The 22,385-nt window shown below is 34.5% G+C and overlaps 1 protein-coding gene across 2 annotated transcripts in view; it reads right to left on the bottom strand.

Moving 5' to 3' along the window:
• Window positions 1-22,385, bottom strand: part of Unc13c (unc-13 homolog C) — a 544,151-nt gene that overhangs the window by 77,966 nt on the left and 443,800 nt on the right. For both annotated transcript variants that reach the window (XM_026391056.2, XM_077799599.1), the window contains 2 exons: window positions 6,725-6,813; window positions 623-772 (listed from right to left, as the gene is read on the bottom strand). In XM_026391056.2, coding sequence (XP_026246841.1) covers window positions 623-772; window positions 6,725-6,813 — 239 coding nt within the window. The remainder of the gene's footprint in view (window positions 1-622; window positions 773-6,724; window positions 6,814-22,385) is intronic.

The raw sequence follows: 22,385 nt of genomic DNA, 5'->3' as shown, positions 1-22,385 counted from the left end.
ACATTCTGAATTAGTTCTAAACATTTCTGGAACTTTCCATGTCTCATATATGTTTTTCAAAAAATTTTAAATCACTCACAAAATTTTAAAGCTCACAGATTCTTTTCTGTCTTTATACATTATCTATTTCCAATAAAAATTACAAAAAATGACATATATGATGATATAATAAAGTATAATTTAAAATACAAAATTAAGACTAAGTAAAATAAGCATCTAAATGCATGGAAAATAAGGGTCAATCCACTTTTTCAATTACCTCACTATACAGGTGGTGAAATGGACTCTGTCTTTCTCCATTTCCAGGAGTATGCAAAACCATATACCATTTGAGGAGCATAAAATTCGAAATCTCTGTGCCTCAGAACAACAAAACCTCTTAGCTACCAATATTTATTTCTTCTCATTTTTTCCCTTTCATGTACAAAGTTGTTATTTTTTTCTACCTAGTAATAAAATAAAGTGTTGCTCTTTAATGAACACATTTAGTTTTACAAATATCTTTTTAAAGCTGTTGTGCATAGGAGAAATAATATTTTGTAAGGCCTCATCAGTCAAGAAAATTAAGTAAAGATAATAAGTAAAGGCAATAAGTAAAGGTAAAAGTGGATAGAAAACTTACGTTTTGTCCAAGAAGTCCATAAGCGGTCTTAAAACAATCTCTGCATCCATTGCTGCACTATTCTTATTAGATGTGCTATTTCCATTTGCTCTCATTTGATTTAGTTCAAAACTCATCTGTTTTATGCATTCTTCAATTATAAGCTGGAAACTAAAGAAAAACAATATAAATTCTGGAATAAAAGTAAACATTTTTCTTGGGCTGTTTTAATTCTACCATGAGGATCTGTTTCAAATAGCATGAATTCTCTTGTTCATTAGTTCTGAAACTTAATTTCAACTGCAAAAAAAAAAAAATGGTTACAATGTAAGCTCACTTGGTACCATTATATGTGAATCAGACTAAAGTGAAACTTTTCAAGTTGAATTAATTTAAATAGGTTCTTTAGCCTCTATCTCTGACAGTAACAGCTATTATGATTTCCTGAGTGTTTTTTGGAAAAACGTTCCTCTAGACAGACTGTTGACGTTGGCATGCACCTTCTTCACTTGCTTTTGGTAACTCCACACTCTGGTGGCTTTCTACCACCATCACCGGCTGCTCCCTCTCAACTGCCTGACCTCTACCCACTGGAGTAGGATTGCCATATTAAATCAAATAAGTACATAGGGGACCTAATTAAATTTGAATTTCAAATAGTAAATATTTTTAGCATAAATCTGTCTATGTAATATTTGGGACAGACTACACTAAAAATTACTCACTGTTTATGTGAAATTCAAATTTCACTGCATTTTATCTGTTTACCCTACGTTGGGACGCTCCAGGCTTGATCCCTGGACCACTCTTCTCCCTCAACAATCACTCCCTTGACTATCCCATCTGGCTCCATGGCTTCCATACTACTTACATATGGTGATTCTCAAGTTCACATGTGCAGACCCAACTTATACCCCACACAGCAGGCACTTTTATTAAACTGGCTATGCAAACTTTCCACTTGGAAATCTGAGTTCCCTATACCCAGAAGCCAATCTGTCAACACACTGTGTCCTAAATCTAAAGACTTTTTCCTTCCAAACACTACTTACCCCCACACCTTTCACCTAAACTGTGTGGTGATTTTCTAAATCTCTTTCTGTTCAACCCGCTATAGTTATCTTTTTTAAAATAGACATGATTGTGCTCCCCCCTTGTTAAAAAATTGTCAATAGCTTCCAAACAAAATTGTAACCAAGTATAGAAACATTTCATAGACTATAAAGTCCAACATGACCTGGTGCTGGTGATCTCAACGATGTTGCTTATTGCCTCCTTTCTTTTAGCTTCACTGCAGTCCAGCCAAAGCCCTCTCTCTGGTGTCCAAAGAGCATGTTTACCATATGTCCACTGTTATGTGCCCTCTGCCAGGGACATTCTCATGCTATTTTTGGTCTTTCATTTGGGGCATAAGCCAAATGGTTCTTCGGAGAAGTCTTTTGTCAGTGCTCATACTAAAATGGCTTTCCCATCATTTTCATTCCTTAACTGTTTATTTTTCCTTAATTGTGTTGTCCATCATTTGACAGAATGCCTACTTTTAGTTTGTTTGCTGCCTATTGCCTCCACTAGGATAAAGTTCCACAGGACCAGGGACTTTGTTTTGTTCAGTATTATTTGCACATACCATTCACATATTCAGGAAATGCAGGAACAGTAGTTAATTTTTTTTTCAATATTGTATATTGAAAATTGCTAAGAGGATAGATTTTTCAATAAAATTTTCTCAATATACATACAACTGACAACTCTGTAAAGGTGATACATGTGTCCATTAGCTGGAATGTTGTGATCATTTCATAAGATTATTCATCTTAAATGTATACAATTTTTACATGTTGATGATATCTCAATAAAGCTATGTAAAAAATAAATATTGGCTAAATATACGAATGGATGATCTCCTTTCACCTGCCTTGACTGCTCACCACTCTCAGGATTTAAGCAAGTCTGTAAAGAGTAACCCTTTGTGCTGTTTTTCTTCTCTATGTCCTCAGTATCAATTTTGGTGGTTCTTACCTAAGCAGCAGCAAGTACTAAGAGATTTAAGTAGTGGAGACTCTTAGCCTCATTGTTAAGATATTTCCAACAATACTTCCATGTTTCTGATAATAGAAGTAATTATAAGTATATTCAGACACACACACAAACACACACACACACACACACACACACACACACAATTACTTAGGAGAATAGGAAAGTTTGGGAAATGGCCAAATCACTGCAATGATAATGAGAAGCAGGAATTTTAGTCAGTATTTTAAAGTACTGAAAGCAAGTCAGTCCCATTCTTCTTCCACATACAACGATTTTAATTTTATTTGAAAAGTATAAATTACCCAAATTTTATATAGAAATTTAGGCTTTTTCACTATATAATGTTTTCATTATGAATTAAACAAAAATGCATGTTTATTCATGTACACACATTTTGTAAATACTTATTAAATATCTACTGTGTGCCAATCACTATTTTATGTGCTGAGAGTACATCAATTAATGAAATAGGCAGAAGTACTTGTTCCTATAGCATATATGAGACCTTACTTTGTTTTTTAGTTCTTGCTTTTACCTAGTATGATGAATCTTTAATAGATTTTAAATTAAACAACTTGGATGTCTTTCTTGTTTCTAGTTCTTTAGTAGCAGATTTGTAAACACACTGGTCCATAATCTGGGGCATATATTCAAGATCTGATTCTACTTCTACCATTATGTTTGGCTTGTCTCCCATGTTTTTTTTTTTAATTGTTGTGGGGATTGAACCCAGGTGTATTTTATCACTGAGCTATGTCCCCAGCCTCCCCCTCCACCCCTTTTTTTGAACAGTTACTGTCTCACTAAGTGGCTAGAGTGGGCTTCCAATCTGTCATCTTCAGGACTCAGCCTCTCCAGTCTCTGGGATTACAGGTGTGCACCACCATGCCCGGCCAGTCTCCATCTTTGGATCCTGACTTCTCCTTGGTTTTCTGTACTGTTGAGAACATCATTCTTACCCCTCTAGACTTGCCATTTGTATTGGTTCCTTGATCTTTGGATCTCTGCTGAACCCTCTGGGTATGACTCATTTCTTATCTATCTTTATGGTTATCAGGTTTCAATGGAATAAGCTCTTCCAAGCTCTCATTCAGAGGAATTAATCCTGGCTATTTGGCTTTTATCTGGCTGCACCTGTGTCTGGCCTCTTATCAGGTAGCAGTTGCAAGGGAGGGAGGAAAAGGGAATGGTAGGGAAAGTGGGCAAGGTCTGGGTCTTTGTGATGGTATGCGTACTTAATGGGGCTAATGGAGTAGAGACTTGACAGGATAGAAACAAAAGGCAAACAATATTAGAAATTTCTAACTGGTTGATTTTCCACTAGGTCATCAATGATCCTGATGGCTTTAATAAGAATTATCTTTTAAATAACTACTTTCTTTTGTTTCAAATATGTGAAAAGTAGGTTCTTAAACAGATCTATATTGTAAACTCAATCATAAGCCAGCTCTGTGTGTGGGATCAAGCATATGGAAGAAGTATTCTCAGTATTTCATGGACAATACCATTACAAGAGACCAGGGTAAACAAACACCTGCATTTCACCTAAGAAGCCTTTGTCTCTATCAATTGTTTTAGTAAATTCACCAAAAAATTCTTTCACTCTCTCCCTCCCTCCCTCCCTCCCTTCCTTCCTTCCTGGTTGGAAAAGTTTTTATTAACTAGCTTGAATAGAAGTAGTGCCACTAAATAATAAAAGACTTTGCTAGCACCCAAGGAGTCAAATACTCTGAAGAATTCCTATGAAATATTCCCGAGTCCTCTGTATATTTAATCCAGCCAGCCTCTGGTACTAAAGGTATCAGTAAGAAAGACACAGCAAAGAAACAAACAAAAAATTGAAAAATATGCGTGAAAGCAGAAATCTAAGTGGCACAAGTTTTGAAAATTTTAAGAACATCTTTAATAAATCACTGAAGTGAACTCCTGTAGTCATGCATCAGGAACCCAGTTACCCATGTTTCAAATGTGTGGTTTGTCTCTTCTCTGGCTTTACGGCAATGTCATCCTAGCTGGTATATATAGTAGAATAATTGATTGTTTTTCTTAATATTATAAAATCAAACTGATTTTTGAGTTAATTATGTACTTATTTTTAAAGCTTTATATTGCTAATTTAGACCTGAAGAAGGATCAGTTGAGACTGAATTTATCTAGTTTGGCTTTGCAACAAATCACACTGATCACTGTGGACTTGCCATCCATTGCACGTGTGACGTATCATAGCAACGGGCATATAATAATTATTCTTTTTATAAGGAAAGTGTGACATATGGCCTGTTTACTCTAATAATCCAAATAGTCCTAAATGAATAAAATGCTAAATTATTTTCTATACTTAAAAAATAATGAAGGAATGGGTCATGGGTTGCCAAGGGTTTCAATATCTAGGCTAAAATATCCAAACTCATACAACTAAAACACTTCAGATACCCTTCTAATGGCCCCACTCCTTCTTTCAGAATTGACATCTGTCTTTTTTTTTTTTTTAATCTAAATTCATAGGTTAGCCTTTGCAAACAAAACATTCTTCCCTTTCAAAAAAAAAAATCAAAATACAAGAAAAAGCACTTTTACAAGGAGTAATTTAGTATGCTTTATTTATATTCTCGTTCTGTTTATTTCTTGTGAAGTTCTGAACACTTTTCTAGCTAATCTTGACTCGTTTTTTCTCACCCTAACTTTGCTAAACAATCCCTCCTATTGCTTGTAGCTGAAGGCAACATTATTTCTGTTAAGCACACATTAATGTACAACCAGATCAGAGGTAAGCCTGAAATGACTGAGCTAAAGCCCCATCACTAAGTGTCAGAGCCAGTGACACCCCACATTTGTGAACAACTGCTGCCTCTCCAATTCCAGGTACAACTACCTTCCTGTTGCCGATTAACATTCAGGCCAAATAGGCAAGGTCATGCAGATCAGCTAACAGAACTGAGCAGAGGCATCAACTACCCTAATCTCCCATTTGGCTTGAGTCTCCTGCTCAGCACCTGAGCTGTGAAGGTCGTCTCCATAAGGAGGACACCACTTGGCTAAAGGAGTTGTTCACACAACTCTGATTATCAAGAGAAGGATAAGTATGTTTTTTTTTTTTTAACTGTGTTTTATTCTTGTATTTGAGGGGAAAAAATGATGTTTTCAGTGTTGCTTCTGTTTAGTCTTTCTGATTAAAAAAGGCATTGGTAATGAACAAATGTGTCTCTCTACAACATGTTAAGTAATGAGTAGTGTTTAAAGAGATAGTCCCTGCCATTGAAGAAACCTTTATACTTTCATTGGAAAACTGAACACATAGTTTAAATTGGTAAGTCAACATGTATTGAACTAATATTTAAATCAAATTCTATAGTAAATTAATGAACTTCTTCAAAGATGTATTTGTTTCTATCTGTTTTAACATTTGATAATGAGATGCTTCTTGCACAGGACCAAAATCAAATTTGTTTATGGTGAACTTCTCTTGCTTTATAACCATACCATGTACAGATTAAGTTGACTTTTTTTTTTAATATGGAGAAAATGTAGATATGTCAGTAGTTTCCAAACTCCTGCCTATGGGAGAGTTGCAATCAGATTCCTAAGCCTTAAAATGGAGAATCTTGACTTCATTTGATACAGGGTTAGGGATTCAGGCATTCTGAAGCACAACCACATCGACATGTATGCCAGGAGCACAACCTGTATTTCTTTCATGTGTAAAATTTTTTCCTTCCTCCTTCCCTTTCTCCGTACTTTCAATAGCCAATTGCCAACCTCTACATGCTGGGATTGCAGACAGGTATAAGATATGATTCCAGCCCTTAAGGAGCACAGAAGAAAGTGATGGAAACTAGACCAGTAAATTGAAATGTAGAGCACAGTGTTGCAAGTGGTACCCAAATGAAAGATACCTAGAGTTCTGGGGATTATTCAGCATGGCATCACTATTAGAGGGAGGGGTCACAAAAGAGTTTTCAGAGGAGGCTATACTTATATCAGGTTTGGAAGCTAAAAGGATTTAGTCAGAGGAATATCACTGAAGGCATGGATATTACAAATTAAATCTAACACATTTAGATAATAACTACTCAGGCCACTTACCTTTCTCCATATGTGACACTGAGCTCATCCAGAACCCCACTGAGTTTAACTTGAAGTTCTTTTAGAATGGTACTAGCTTCGGGATCCAGCTGCAGAAAGATCATAAACAATGTTACTTTGGAGTTTTGAGAATTATGCCTTTGTTTCTATTAGAAGCATTTTCTTCTTATATTCAAACGACACATACATAATTTTCCCTCTCTTTTTGCCTTTGAAATCAAATCAAAAAGTTTAGGAAATTTTGAAGAATAGGGGAGGGAGTTCTTGCATATGAAAAATTTATTGAATCGCATGGCATGCTTACAAATAAGGCTAGATAGCAAAGTTTTGTTGATTACAGCAATGGGATTCAAGACAAGACCAAAACATCATCCAGAGTACTATATTTTCATAATTTAGAAAGCCTAACATGTTATACAGTAGTTAAATATATGTGTTGCTTCAAAATATATTTTAGTTTTCAATATCACTGTAAAGCAACAGACCCACTAGAAATATAAATTCAGTTAAAAGTTAACTTTTGAGAACATGTTGAGTATACCTGATCCAAAATGCTTGAGACCATAAATGTTTCAGATTTCAGAGTTTGTCATATTTTAGAATATTTGCTTAGACTTTACTGTGTTAGCATTTGTTATCCCAAAATTTGAAACTTGGAATGCTCCAAAATCTAAAACTTTTTGAGTACTGTCATGACACTCAAAAAATTTTGAGCTTGGAACATTTTGGATTAGGGATGCTAAACTTGTATTCATATTGCTCATTCTTGGAAAGTATATTTTCCCAACTTTAGAATTTTAAATTAATGGGAGAAACAAACTATCTACATACTTCCATGTTTTTCTGGAGTTAATAGGTCTGACTTCACTTCCATGGTGTCATTTGTAACTTGGAGTTCAAGATTCAAATCTTAACATTTTATTTTTCTTCAGGACCTCAATTATGTGGAATTTAGAGATAATCTCATAAGCAAATTTGGGGGTAAAAGAAAAATAACCAAATCAAGATAATTTAATTGTGATGCTCACTTATACAGTGCAAAGTTTAGAAGACCATTTTTCTTTTTATCTTATTGTTCTTAAAATATTGTTAGTAAATATTACCAAATAGCTTACTATAAGTAAACACAAACAATAGCCTACCAATCTTCTAGCTTGAATTTATTTTTACAATTAACGTGTAAGTTCAACACATACTTCACCAAGTACGTAGAAAATCATGTTTTTGTTTGTAAACAAAATGAAAACTTTATAATAGATGTATTGTATCAAGCAGAGAGAAATTCATGTGAAAGGCAACCTGGAATATTCTCTGAAATTAAAATGCAAGTCAATCTTCCTTCCTTCATCCTTCAGAAATTTAGTTTGCTACCATTAATATCTATAGTTCTTACACAAGCTGATCTACTGAAAAGAAATGGAAGGGATAAAGACAACTTTTGAAAGTAAAAAATTCAAGCATGGCTTACTGTAAATGAGACAATCTAAGAAGCATATCAAATAAATATAGGACCCAATGTCAGTTTAATCTCTTGGGACCTAGTCCAGGACCAAGAAGGTCCCCTGAGTTTACCTAAATTCTTGACCTAAATTCTATAATCCTCCAAGAGTACTTTATAATGCTAAGAAATGGTTAGGAGGAAGTATTATTCACATTCTTATCAGCTGGGTAGCTCTAGACTGTAGGAACATGACTAAAAACATTGAAATGAAAATCAAAAATTGCATTTGTCATCTGAGACTTTCTGATTATATCACATCAATCCTTGATGTCAGTTTCAACTCAACTCTAGGTAATTTTTAGGATTGCTCAATTTCTGCCCCTCTATCAGAGCCATCTGGATTTTTTTTTTGTTGTTGTTGTTGTTTTTTAGTATCAGATGTGCTCACTGCCCTTGCACACAGACACACAGGCTGCCATAGTATAAGACTCTTTTGGGAATGGGAAAATTACAACACCTGGAGTCTCCATACATTCCCGAGAGTTCTATTCAGGTATTATCAGCTGCAGGGCAGTGATGCTCAAAGGCAAATAGATGGTATGTACTTACTTAAAAAAACCTAAGACTGATAGCATTTAAACTCAATCAGCCTAACAAATCATGGCTTCTTAAACTTTAATGAAGAAAACATTTGTGAACTGCCTGCTCCAATCCTAGGGACCAATGCAAGCTGGAAATTTATTATTATATTTTCTTATTACTCCTCTAATTCCAAATTTAATTTGATTTCAATTGTATAAAAAGGTTGGAAAAATGGAATTAAGAAAGAGATTCCCATTTGGTGTTCTGCAGACTCTTTGCTCCCTGAAGTTATAAGTAGCAGTTCCCTGCTCACATTTCTGTACCTCAAAAGAATGGCTCTGAAAAAAGAGATGGTGGAGGTGGGGGGGGGGGGAGTGTGGGGGAGTTCTCATTTAAAAGATGTATTTAGAACAAAAGAAACAATTCAAAAAAAAAAAGACAAAACAAAAAGCTGGCTCTTTGAAAAAATAAATAAAATTGACAAACTCTTGGCCACCCTAAGGAAAAGAAGGAGAGAGAGAAAACTCAAATTACTAAAATTTGTGATGAAAAAGGAAATATCACAACAGACACTATTGAATAGAGAAGACAATTAGAAACTATTTTGAAAATTTATACTCCAGTAAAATAGAAAACCTTGAAGACACCAACAAATTTTTAGAGGCATATAATCAGCCCAAACTGAGTTAAGAGGACATACACAATTTAAACAGATCAATTTCAAGCAAGGAAATAGAAGATGCCATCAAAAGCCTACCACCCAAGAAAAGCCTAGGACCAGACAGATTCACGACTGAGTTCTACAAGGCCTACAAAGAAGAATTAATACCAACACTCCTCAAATTATTCCATGAAATAGAAAAGGAAGGAACCCTTCCAAACTCATTCTACAGAGTTAGTATCATCCTGGTACCAAAACATGGCAGAGACACATCAAGGAAAAAAAAAATTCAGACCAATATCACTGATGAACATTGATGCAAAAATTCTCAATAAAATTCTAGCAAACTGTGTACAAAAAATGTAAAAATATAGTGCATCATGATCAAGTGAGGTTCATTCCAGGGATGCATGTTTGGTTCAACAAATGGAAATCAGTAAATACAATTCATCACACCAATATATTTAAAGATAAGATTAATATGATTTTATCAATTGATGCAGAGAAAGCATTTGACAAAATACAGTACCCTTTAATGTTCAAAACACTATAAAAACTAGTGATAGTAGGAACATGCCTCAACATTGTGAAAGCTATCTATGCTAAGCCCAAGGCCAACTTCATTCTAAATGCACAAAAATTGGAAGCATTTCCTCTAAAAACTGGGACAAGACAGGGATGCCCTCTTTCACCACTTCTATTCAACATAGTCCTTGAAACTCTAGCCAGAGCAATCAGAGAGACAAAAGAAATTAAAGGGATAGGAATAGGAGAAGAACTCAAACTATCATTATTTGCTGACTACATGATTCTATACTTAGCAGATCCAAAAATCTCCACCAGAAAGCTTCTAGAATGAATAAATGAATTCAACAAAGTATCAGGATATGAAAACAATACCCGTAAATCAAGTGTATTTCTATACATCAGTGATGAATCCTCTGAAAGAGAAATTAGGAAAACTATCCCATTCAAAATAGCCTCAAAAAAAAAAATTTCTTGGGAATCAACATAACAAAAGTGAAAGCTCTCCATAATGAAAACTACAGAACACTAAAGAAAGAAATTGAAGAAGCCTTTAGAAGATGGAAAGATCTCCCACACTCTTGGATAGGCAATATTAACATTGTCAAAATGGCCATAGAAATTGCAATACAATTCCAATTTAAATCCCATAGTCATTTCTTACAGAAATAGAAAAAGCAATGAAATTCATTTGGAAAAATAAGAGGCCCAGAATAGACAAAGCAATCCTTAGCAAGAAAAGTGAAGCAGGAGGCATCACAATACCAGAATTTAAACTATACTACAAAGCTATAGTAAGAAAAATGGCATGGTATTGGCACCAAAATAGATATGTAGACCAATGGTGCAAAATATAAGACACAGAGACAAACCCACATCAATACAGTTATCTCATACTAGACAAAGGCTTCAAAAACATATATTGGAGAAAAGATAGCCTCCTCAACAAATGGTACTGGGAGAACTAGAAATCCCTAAGTAGCAAAATTAAAATAAACCCCTATCTCTCACATGCACAAAACTCAACTCAAAGTGGACCAAGGACCTAGGAATTTGAAAAGAGACCCTTTGCCTAAGAGAGGAAACCGTAGGCACAAATCTTTATCATGTCAGATTAGGCCTTGACTTCCTTAACAAGACAAATAAAGAGCAAGATATAAAATCAAGAATTAATAAATGGGATGGACTCAAACTAAAAAGCTTCTTCTCAGCAAAAGAAATAATCAATGAGGTGAAGAGAGAGCCCACATTTTGAGAGCAAGTTTTTGCTACATGCATGTCAGATAGAGCACTAATCTCCAGGAAAGGAACACTTCTATGTGTCTAATATACTAGAGCTGCAACTTTACCAGGCCACTTCCTCATCTTTGCATCTCCCAAATCTCCCTAGTGAGGGTGGTCATGGGACAATAGACAAAAAGAATGCCAGTGATCTCTCTAGATGACTGGATCTGATTTTGTTCTTGTCTGGGTAGTATGCATTTTATTTATGTATTTAGGTATTGAGAATTGAACCCAGGGGTGCTTTACCACTAAGCTAGACCCCTACTGTACTTTGGTTTCTAAGAAGTTAGCTGACTAAAACAATCGAGTTTTGACCAGCCCCTTTGCTAAAAAATAAAACGAACAAACAAAAACTTTTCTAACTACTAGTTTACTCCTTCTCATGGAATTGCTTACAAAATTATAAGAATTAGTTTGTAGTACTTTAAGCTTCATTTCTATCATACACTATGAACTGATATTTATTGCTGTCACTAGACAGAAACAGGAGACCTGTACCTGCTGTTCATGTTTACTAATTCAACAAATGAGCAATTGATATCTCTACAATTATATACAATCAATCAACAAATATAAGAAAAAATGTTCAATATCTCTAGTAATTAGAGAAATGCAAAACAAAACTACTCTAGGATGTCATCTCATGCCAGTCAGAATGGCAGTTATCAATAATACAGACAACAATAAATGTTGGCAAGAATGTAGGGGAAAAGGCATACTCATACATTGCTGGTAGGATTGCAAATTGTTGTAACCAATCTGGAAAGCAGTATGGAGATTCCTTAGAAAACTTGGACTAGAACCACCATTTGACCCAGCTATCCCACTCTTTGGTCTATACCCAAAGGACTTAAAATCAGCCTACTATAGTAATGCAGCCACATCGATATTTACAGCAGCTCAATTCACAATAGCTAAACTGTGGAAGCAATCTAGATGCCCTTCAATAGATGAATGGAAAAAGAAACTGTAGTATATATACACAATGGAATATTACTCAACATAAAAAGAGAATAAAATTATGGCATTTGCAGGTAAATGGATGGAGTTGGAAAATATCATGCTAAGTAAGCCAATCCCAAAAAACCAAAGGCCAAATGTTCCTCGGTAAGTGGATGATGATTCATAATGGATGGGGGACATGGGAAAAATGAAAGAACTTTGGTGGGGCAATGGGGAGAGAAGGGTGAAGAGGAGATATGGGGGTAGGAAAGATGGTGGAATGAGATGGACATGATTAACCTAGGTACACGTGTGAATGCACATATGGTGTGATACTACATCGTGTTCAACCAGATAAATGTAAAGTTGTGCTGCAGTTGTATACAATGAATCAAAATCAATCTGCTGTCATATATACCTAATTAAAATTAAAAATGTGTATTTAGTTTTCATATTAGTTTTATGTACACACTAAGGTGGTTTGTCTACCTGTTAGTATAATAGCTTTGAAATTATAGAAACAAAATTATGTAGGTGACTTGGATGAAATTGTTATTTTCCCATAAAACTATTGAATCTATCTTAGGTATTTAGTGACTCACAGTTCTTCTCAAATAACTGGTTATTACTTCAAAATCTGAAATTGTAAGATGACAGTAATTTGAACATTTGATGACAGCTTTAATGCTTTGTTTTAATTCATTTCTAAGTAGGTTCAAAGGGAACCTATTTGGTCATATAACCAGGTCAAATGAAAAACAAGCCAAAAGGGAAAATTTTAGTTTCAATTTCTGATCCAAATAATACCACTAAGATAGGCACAGCAATTCTAATGCCAATTGTATGACTCTTGAAAATTACATGTCTTTTGCAACAATGAGAAAAATGGCATGTATATCATATTTATCCAATTATAAGGTAATCTTGTTAGGCAACAAAATTACCAATACTCGAGTCTTTCTGCATTTCTATATGTGCCCAAATTACTCCTACAAACCTTCTAAAGTTTTAAGAAATAATAGAATGAGATTTAAGATTTTTTTGCCTAAATTACAAGTGGCATATTTTAAAAATTATTAGCTACTTTAAAAGAGTAAAAAGCTACATAATATTTTTCAGCAATTTTTGAAACATAGCCAACTTATGTGATAATAATAAAAATAAACTTGGGTTATTGTTTTATTACTTAAAGTTATTATTAAAAATAAAAGGAACAGAAAAAAATTTTAAGCATTTGAAAATCATTATAATCATTTATTCTATAGCATAGACAGAATTAGCTTGTGTAACTCAACAACATAATAAGCTGGCTAAATAAACCAAGTTTCCATGTAAAGGGGAATACAGTCAATGACAATTTAAAGGTACTGGGTAAAATTCTAATTTATAATTTAAGGTTTCATTCCCACTTTAGGAAAGGTTTGGGAATTCTAAAATCTAGGCCAGTGAAGTATAGTTCTCATGAGCAAAATAAAACATAGTCATATATAGGTAGTCACTGAGCTTTTACACATTGTGCTTTTACCACTTTGTGCTTTCGAATATAAATAACTTGTCTAGGAAAGAGAGCAACAGGCAAGTTGTCTATTAAGTTCTTTTTCCTTAAGCCTCACTTTTCCTTTAAAATGCAAATTACTTAGCGCTTTGTTTTGCAAATCTTCCCTCCAACATTCCTCCCTGTAATAGAAGCTTTAGCTTCTACATTAATGGTCCTTTTTTTCCCCTATTAATATGCATATAGTGCTCTCATAACTATTTTCTTACATGCCTATCTCTTCTATAGAATTTTACCTTACTTTTCTAGTATGGGTGTCTGTCCCAATGTCCTTCATGCTGAGGGATTTACCAAATGTTTGAGGAAGGAGTTGAGAGCAGACAGGAGCAGCTCTGTTCTCCAGAGGCTGCTTCTCCTGGGACAGATAACCTGGCATCAACTATTAACAGAATCCCATTGCCTTTGAAATCACTTATTTCCTTACAACACCATATCCTGTATTTACCAAGTTAGCGTTGATTTCAAATATTTATGTTATTATTGCCAGACCATGTTAGATTATGCCCTGAAATTTGTTTAGTTGAGGAAACATGATTACCAAACCAACTCTGTATGTGTTGTGTATGTATGGGTTTTCTTTTCCAGCACAGATTGTTTCCTTATGCATCTAAAGAAAATATACCTTCTTTCACTTTCTTTAAACAGCAATTGCTAAATCGACCACCAAGATCTTGCTAGGGTTATTGGCAGTGGGCTACAAAGTGGCATTGAGACTCTTCAGATACAGTGATACAAATTCTTATAAAACAGACTTTACATGGAAGAAGTTAAAAGATCTTTAGTGTGAGTTTTCTTTCTTTTCCACAGTTTTTACTACTATCTCATTTCCTTTCTTTTCTCTAAGTTACTAGGCTGCCTGGCCTTGTGTTCAGCTTATCAGTATTAGGATGCTATTATCTGCTCATCTAAAGAAGTACAGATCAGGAAAGAAGGTTATTGCCTGGCCCTCATTTCCCTAGAAAATGGGTCTGATGTTTATACATTAAAAAGGGTTCACTCTTTTTAATATTTTTAAATTAAATTCTTTAATTTTTTTGCATTAAATACTTTAATACTTTTGCATAAATTCCTTAATATTTTTGTATTAGATATTTTAACATTTTTAAATTAAATACTTTAATAAATGCAAATTTCATCCCTATTTCTATGAAGAAGAAAGCCTTATTTTTAAGAAAAATGTTTAATTTGAGCTCATGGTTCCTTCCAGGTTTTGTTCCATCCATTATCCCTTTCTCTTCATCTTCAATCCCTCTATTGTTTCCTTTATTGATGCCTCATCATATAAATATGCTCCAAAAACATTTATGTTAAAATAAAAAAACATTGAACAACTAATGACAGAATACTCAACTTATTTGGAACTTCTCCCTCATTGACATGTAGCTAATACCTTGACCTTCAAACTGCTTAGGATATTTAGCACAAAATGTGTTGACTCCACATCCTTCTCTCTGAAATATTCATTAATCCTCTATGACGTACTTTTGCTGTGAATACACTACTGATATCGTCACATATAGATCACCAATGATCTCTTAATTGCCGAATGCAGTGGCCTTATTTATCCTACTCAGGCTTAAGTCACACTGTACTTTACTCGATTTCTCAAGCTCTTATTTTCTTGCTTCTCTGAAGATTTGTGTCGCTTGTTGCCATAAGTCCTCTGTGTACTGCTGACATATTATTTTTCCTTTCTAGTCTTCTTTTGAATCTACATTTTCTCTTTGAGCAATAACATTCATGGCTATGGCTTCAACTACCTGCATGCTTATGACTCCCAGATTTATTATTCATAGTCTTAATATAATGCCTGAACATTAGGTCTGTATTCTTGAGTGCCTAAGATTTTTCCACTTTGGTAGTGCACACAAATCTCAGTCACAGCAGCATATCAAAAATGGAACTTATTACATGGCCATCTTTTAGTATTTCTCCTCTTGTTTTTGCTGATTTGGTTAATGACATGATTATTAAAGACACCTTCGACTTCTGTGTTCTTCCTTCCATATTTACTTGGATATTAAATATGACTGAAGAATATCTCTAGAATGTTTTCTCCATTTTTTCCTGTTCTTTTCACTTCCTGATTCAGACTTTTTCTAGTCTAGTATAGTACAATCATCTCTGAGTAAGTTGTGCTCTTGTTTCTTGTTTTCCCCTTCCAACTTCTAAATGTTGTTCCCAGAGTTGTTTAATAAATCCAAATCTGATCTCAGCACTTGCCAAACCCTCAAGCTGGCTTTCAATCTGGGAAGTGTTGCAAGACATTTCTCAAAATCTTCTCTGGGTTCTTGCTCTTTCTTTTATTTTGAAGAGTTCAATTTTCTCCAACCTTTCCACTTACCAGAATCTATTCACCTTATAAGGCCCGTCAAACTTAAAATATATAACTTGAGAAACACTGAAAAATTCCTTACTGAACCTAGCATTACAGTAAAGTCCCTGAATTCCCTAAATCACTTTGTAGAGCTATGGTGCTCACTTGGATAATCCACTGTGTTGTCAGAAATAAAACACATTGTCCTCTCTATTGCAGACAAATGTGCCCTAGCTCTAACAATGCTACTCTGCTTTTTTGTTTCTTTTTAAAAATTCCTCCTTAGAGAGATTCTCTTCAAGAACATGGATGACCATTTTCAGAGAGAGACTATGCCATCTTTCCTTATTCCATTTAGATGTGCAAGAATGTTATGCTAGAAGTGTCACTTGCAGTGTATAAATTGGTGTTTCTTACTTGGTTTCAAAAATTTGAAGAACATCAGTAACTGTCTCCCATCCTAATTAAAGAGTATGCAGTGAATCCCACTGTCATTGTGCTTCAAATCAACTAAATGCCTTTGAGATATGTTAGTTTCTTTAGCTTAGACAACTAAAGGGGGAAAGAAAAAAGAATGCCTCATCTTTTGAAATTCATTCAGTGTAGTTTTTAGTTAGTGAAGATGTAGCAAAGTTTGGATTTCTGTTTCTCTGTATTGTTTTACTTTAAATCACATCTCCAAGTCTCATATGAATGACATGTCATTCTTTTCTCTTAGACATTTTCTTCCCTTCTCGCTTACACGGCACACTATCCCTCAACTTTATGGATTGCTAACAAGGTCCTTGTCCTTCTAACTACAGAATTTTAGAACATAGTGCACCTTGTTTCTTTTCAAAGTGAGAAAAACCAGCACCTATATAATGTGTCATGGTTTTGGAGCAACATTGAGATTGAAGTGTAGCACTTTTAGAAGTTATTTTGTCTGAAGCAACTCCCTTCTGAAGATATTCATTTAAAAAAAGACAATTGTTAATAGACTAGGTAAGAAAAATTCTGAATCAAGAAGTGAAAAGGACAGGACAAATGGAGAAAACATTTAAAAGATATATCATAAATCATGTTTGACACCCCAAAAAATATGGAGGAAGAAGATGGAAGTCCAAGATGACTTTCACATTTCTGCCTTAAGCACCTGAATTCTATTAACCAAGTCAGAGAAAACAAGAGGAGAAATAACTTGTAAAGAAATCTGGAGCTTATTAACTTCATCTATGAGCTGCCTAACTGTACAACTGTACAAAGTAGGAATGTGTGGAGAATATAAGAAATGAGACAATCTATGTTCAGAACATTATTCTCTTAATACTGCCTTTTTACCCTGCCCCACTCTCTTTTCCTTTTGGCTGTTCACATGACCTCATTCATAGAGAACCACAGTTCACCACTATGAATACACATTCAATTAACTGAATTCAGTACCCATTGACCTCAAGTGATAGGAACAGAGCATCCTTAGTGAGACATGTGCAAGAGATGCCTGAGGAAGCCAAGCCAGACATGGTGGTGCACACTTGTAATCCCAGAGGCTGGAGGGATAAGACAGGAGGACTGCAAGTTCAAGGCTAGCTTCAGCAATTTGGCGAGGCCCTAAGCCACTTAGTGAGACCCTGTCTCAAGATTAAAAGACAACAAACAAAAAATGGCTGGGGATGTAGTGGTAAAGTGTCCTGGGTTTAATCCCTACTACACAACAACAACAAAATCAAGAGAAATGCTTGAGGACTCTGAGGACTACTCTGTCAATCTGTCAAGTAACAGATGAGGGAAGATGGTCTGGGTTTAAGAGGTTAGGTTTCCAGTATCAGGAAGAAGGAAAGGGGACAGGCTGGTTAAGGGCTACCATGTTACTTTTAAGAGGCATAAGTTCTGGTCCTAAAGCACATCGGGGTGTATATGACAATAGTGCATTGTGTATCTCAAAATAGCTGCAAGAGAGACTTTTGACTGCATTATAAAGAAATGATAAACTTGATAAGTATGCTAATTATCCTGAGTTGATCATTACAATGCATACATGAATCGAAACATCACATAGTACCACATAAATATGTACATTAGGTGTCAATCAAAAAAATGAGAATAATAAAGACCAAAAAGCAAGAAGAGTGGAAAAAGAAGTTTTCTAGTGACTACATTGAATTATGGTTTGTTATGACAGGTGTGAGCAAGTCAGAGTGATCACAACAAAATAATGACATGGCCTTATTATAGAGGATGGCAGTTTTAGTGAAACAATTTCTTTCCCTCCTGGCTGTGTCATGTATCTGTTCTTAAGTTTTCTCTAGGTTCAGAGAGAGGTTATTCTAAAAGGAGATTTGGCAGTATATGAGTGACCCTCTGATCTCTTTAATGCTCTCGGGAACAAAGTTAACAAGGAGCACCTGCTGGGACCCGTATTTCATTTTGACATGGATTGCCAGCCCAGAAACCTCTCAAAACCACCTTGATAGTTTCTTCCTTAATTTCACAAGCTCATCTGTTAGCCAGACTTTATGTGGTCGTAGTGCTGGATTCTTAATAATATTTATTAAATCACTTCAATACAAATTGCCCTTCTAGCCCTCCTTATTCTTTTAATTTTCTATTAAATCCAATTTGTTAACGCTAATTGCAGAGATGGTTAGGGAGAGAATCATGCAATATCTACATGCTGAAAATAAAGGGCTAGCACTTTAATCATTCAGTCATCTTTGTTATCTGGTACTCGAAAACTGGTTGCTTTTACTGAATTAAAATAAATTCAAATAAAAATCTTACTTTGGGGGCTGGGATTGTGGCTCAGCAGTAGAGCGCTCGCCTAGCATTAGCAGGACCCGGGTTCAATTCTCAGCACCACATAAAAATAAAGGCATTGTGTTGTGATGTTTACATCTAAAAATAAATAATTTAAAAAAATCTTACTTTTGAGCTTGATTTACACAATGAGAATCCAGAGATTGGAGTTTATTTGGACTACTGCAGATCAAGATATAATAATTACAACTTTCATTTAAAGAATATTTTTAAGTTTAAAAAGATTGTTATTTCTCTCCCGTGAGTCTTATCTCTTTAATCCCTTGAATTCTCCTAACAAAGTCCAAGGTTCTTTTTTTGGAGGGTGGAATGGGATAGTGCATCTTAGTAATTATTGTATTTTTAGTGCCTAGTAAAATTTACAGCATGTAATATGTGCTCAGCAAATAAATATTTGTTGAATGACAAATGAAGGTATAAATTCTGTTTTCATGTTCCACCTGTTCTGGCCTCTATTTTCCATAAAGCATTCAGCCTGCAGGGGAAGAAATGTTCAGAATGGTCCAGACAGACATGGAGCATTGGGATTCTGGGTATCTCTTTCATTAAAAGCTGAAAGGTATCTCTACTCTGTTTACAAGATCTTACTCCTTGTAACTCCTTGAGGCCAAAGACATCTTTTTAATGGTATTTCCTACTCCAATTCCTGACACAGCAGATGCAATGAATACAAGTAGGTAACAATGGATACTTAAATATTGCCAGTTACAAAGTTTTTAAATTCTTCAAGAAACAGTTTTAGAACTGAAAGTAAAATAATGGAATGAGTTGAAATTGACTATTTTGTTATTTAGCTATTTCCAGTATATACTGTATAATTTATTTGGTAGTTGCTGAAAAAGATAAAACAGCCAATTGACCCTCATTAATTTGTTTACTACTAAATTATATTTCTATGTATACTGAGGGGAGAAGTTGAGTTAAATCAGAAACCTGAATATTAAATTTAAATCTATCAAATCACTTTTTATAAGTTTATGTACAAAATGTAGAACGTTTTTGGGAAGTGCTGGACTTTTCTATATGATTGCTTCTTGGTCACCTATATTTTGGAGTTATTATATTCCTTGATACAAATATTTGCATGCAATATCATTTGCTGTCCCAATGACCATTCAAACACATCAAATCAAGATTCAATATATTGTACAAATTAGATTGTAGATGAAGGAAACATTAATAAGTCCTACCAGAAAGTAGGCTGGTAAAAGTGGAGCACAAATAAGAAAAAGGTATTCTGTGCTCTTTTCTAATTATATTTTCCCTGTTTTAAAATCATAGAGTAGTGATTCTCAAAATGTAGTCCCTATCCTAGTAGCATCAGTAACTCTAGAAATTTTTTATAAATAAAAATAATGGGGCTCCACTCTTGACCTACCGAAGCAAATACCCTGAGAGTAGAGTTTGCAATGTATTTTAATAAGCTTACTATATAATTTTTATGCATGTTAAAATTCAGTAACTATTGGCATGGAGGATTATTTCCTTTAAAGCAGTGGTCTTTAATCCTCTTGCACATATAATGAGAGGGTAGTGCCAGGTAGAAAATGACAGAGGTTAGTTTCTTTCCTCTTTGGTCTGGCGTTACTTAGCTAATGTTCAAGTCCATTTTACTAATAGGTTCTGCAATGAATTTCATTGAGCTACATACACACATACACTTTTGGGCAGGCAAATGTAATTTCTAATTGGCACTTTAAATTCACCAATAAAATTAAATACGATATAGATATGCATCTCTAAATCAAAAGAATATCTCAGTTGTTCCTCAAAATACACACATTTTAGGCTGGGCACAGTGGTGCATGCCTATAATCTCAGAAGTTCAGGAGGCTGAGGCAGGAGAATTGCAAGTTCAAAGTCAGCCTTAGTAACTTATTGAAGCCCTAAGCAACTTAGCAAGACCCTGTCTCAAGATTATAAATAAATAATTAAATAAAAAAGGCTGGCATGTGGCTCAATGTAAGCACCTCTGGGTTCAATACCTGGTAGCCTATCCACCACCCCTTAAAAATATACATTTTAGGATTGTGGGGTTTTGTCACAGATTTCTTGGCCCTATTCAGTTTGGATATATATGGAAGTCACTCTTATAGGATATTTACCACCATGAGATGAGAATGTTGCATGATCTTTGAGACATATCAATAAAGATAGCATTACCATTGTGCCAACTTATCTTCTTTGTGGTTAGAAGAATGAGAGAATTTAGCTGAAAAAACCAACCCCATATCTTCCTAAACATCTTAATTATGGCTAACTTCTAGAATTTGAAGGTCTGTCAAGCATTATCAGGCCTATAGAAAACTACAGATTCTTCTGTTTGAAAGGACTGTACCAATACAATATTGCAAAGAAGTAATTTACCTTTCACTTACACATAATCACAATTCTTCTAAATTACCATGTTTTACAGAGTTCTATAACCAATACTTATTAATTCCTGAAGAAAAATTAAATTTTTAATTATTTAATTTTCTTTTTCATATATTATACAAATTAGATTGTAGATGAAGGAAACATTGATAAGTCATTATCATGTGCTATAACCATATGCTTCTGTAACCAAATAAATGCAGACTAAGTATTTGTAACTGATATATGCTGAATTATATTCATGAAGTAATTAAGCTATTAAAATAATAAAAACAAAAAAATATGTTTTACTTTTGAGCTATTTGAGCTGTTAAAGATAATAAAATAAACATTCACCAGTGAACAACAATTATCACATGGCATTCTGATAATGATTTTTCTGTTCTAGTGTGATAATATGATAGGTAACACATTACGGGGATAGGGGTATAAATGATTAACTTCTCTGATTTCTGAAGTCAGTTCATAACTTGGGCTGGCTCTTTTATTTTAGTATAGTGATTCCTAAACTGTATGAACATAAAAAATATCACTTGATGTGCTTTATGAAAATAATCTGGTCCTCATTTCTAAAGTTACTTTTTCTGTGTAATTCACAAAACTTATTCTGTATTACCTAGAGAAGTCAAGTTACGATTGTAAAACATACTCTTATACACAGAGAAGCTTTTGGAAAGTCACTTTCTAGGAGAAGAAATTTCGTGGTTTGCTTTTCATTTTTGATTTTCTTATTAAACAGGGTACTGGAAAAGAACTCTGTGGACATGACCCATGGGACATCATGTGTGTACTTCCTAATGAAAACAGCTTAAGTGATTACTATTTGGAGCCATCTTGAACAACATAATCCCAATGTTGTTCAACAATATTTCCATCCTGGACTCCACACAGAGTGGATTTTTCCACCACAAAAGGGTTTTAAATAATCCTGTTTCCAGAGAGAAAAGAAGGTTAATCCTAAAAAACAAAGAGCAACTGCCCTCACACAATGATCAGGTTAAAGCAGCAGAGAGCTGCAGCATCATGCAGCCATGCCTGCAAGCGGCCAGCAGTTTGCAAAGTATAAGAGGCAAGCAACAGTGTTGTTAGAAGCCAACTAAGAAACATATGGCATTAAAAATATGTGGAGTAAATGCAATAACATATATTTACTCATTAGGTTTGTGTAGCAAGAACTGCACA

This window comes from Urocitellus parryii, chromosome 6, assembly GCF_045843805.1.
Source record: "Urocitellus parryii isolate mUroPar1 chromosome 6, mUroPar1.hap1, whole genome shotgun sequence".
Lineage (NCBI taxonomy): Eukaryota > Metazoa > Chordata > Mammalia > Rodentia > Sciuridae > Urocitellus > Urocitellus parryii.
The sequence above is the reverse complement of the archived record's forward strand: the minus strand, read 5'-3'. Positions and strand labels throughout refer to the sequence as shown.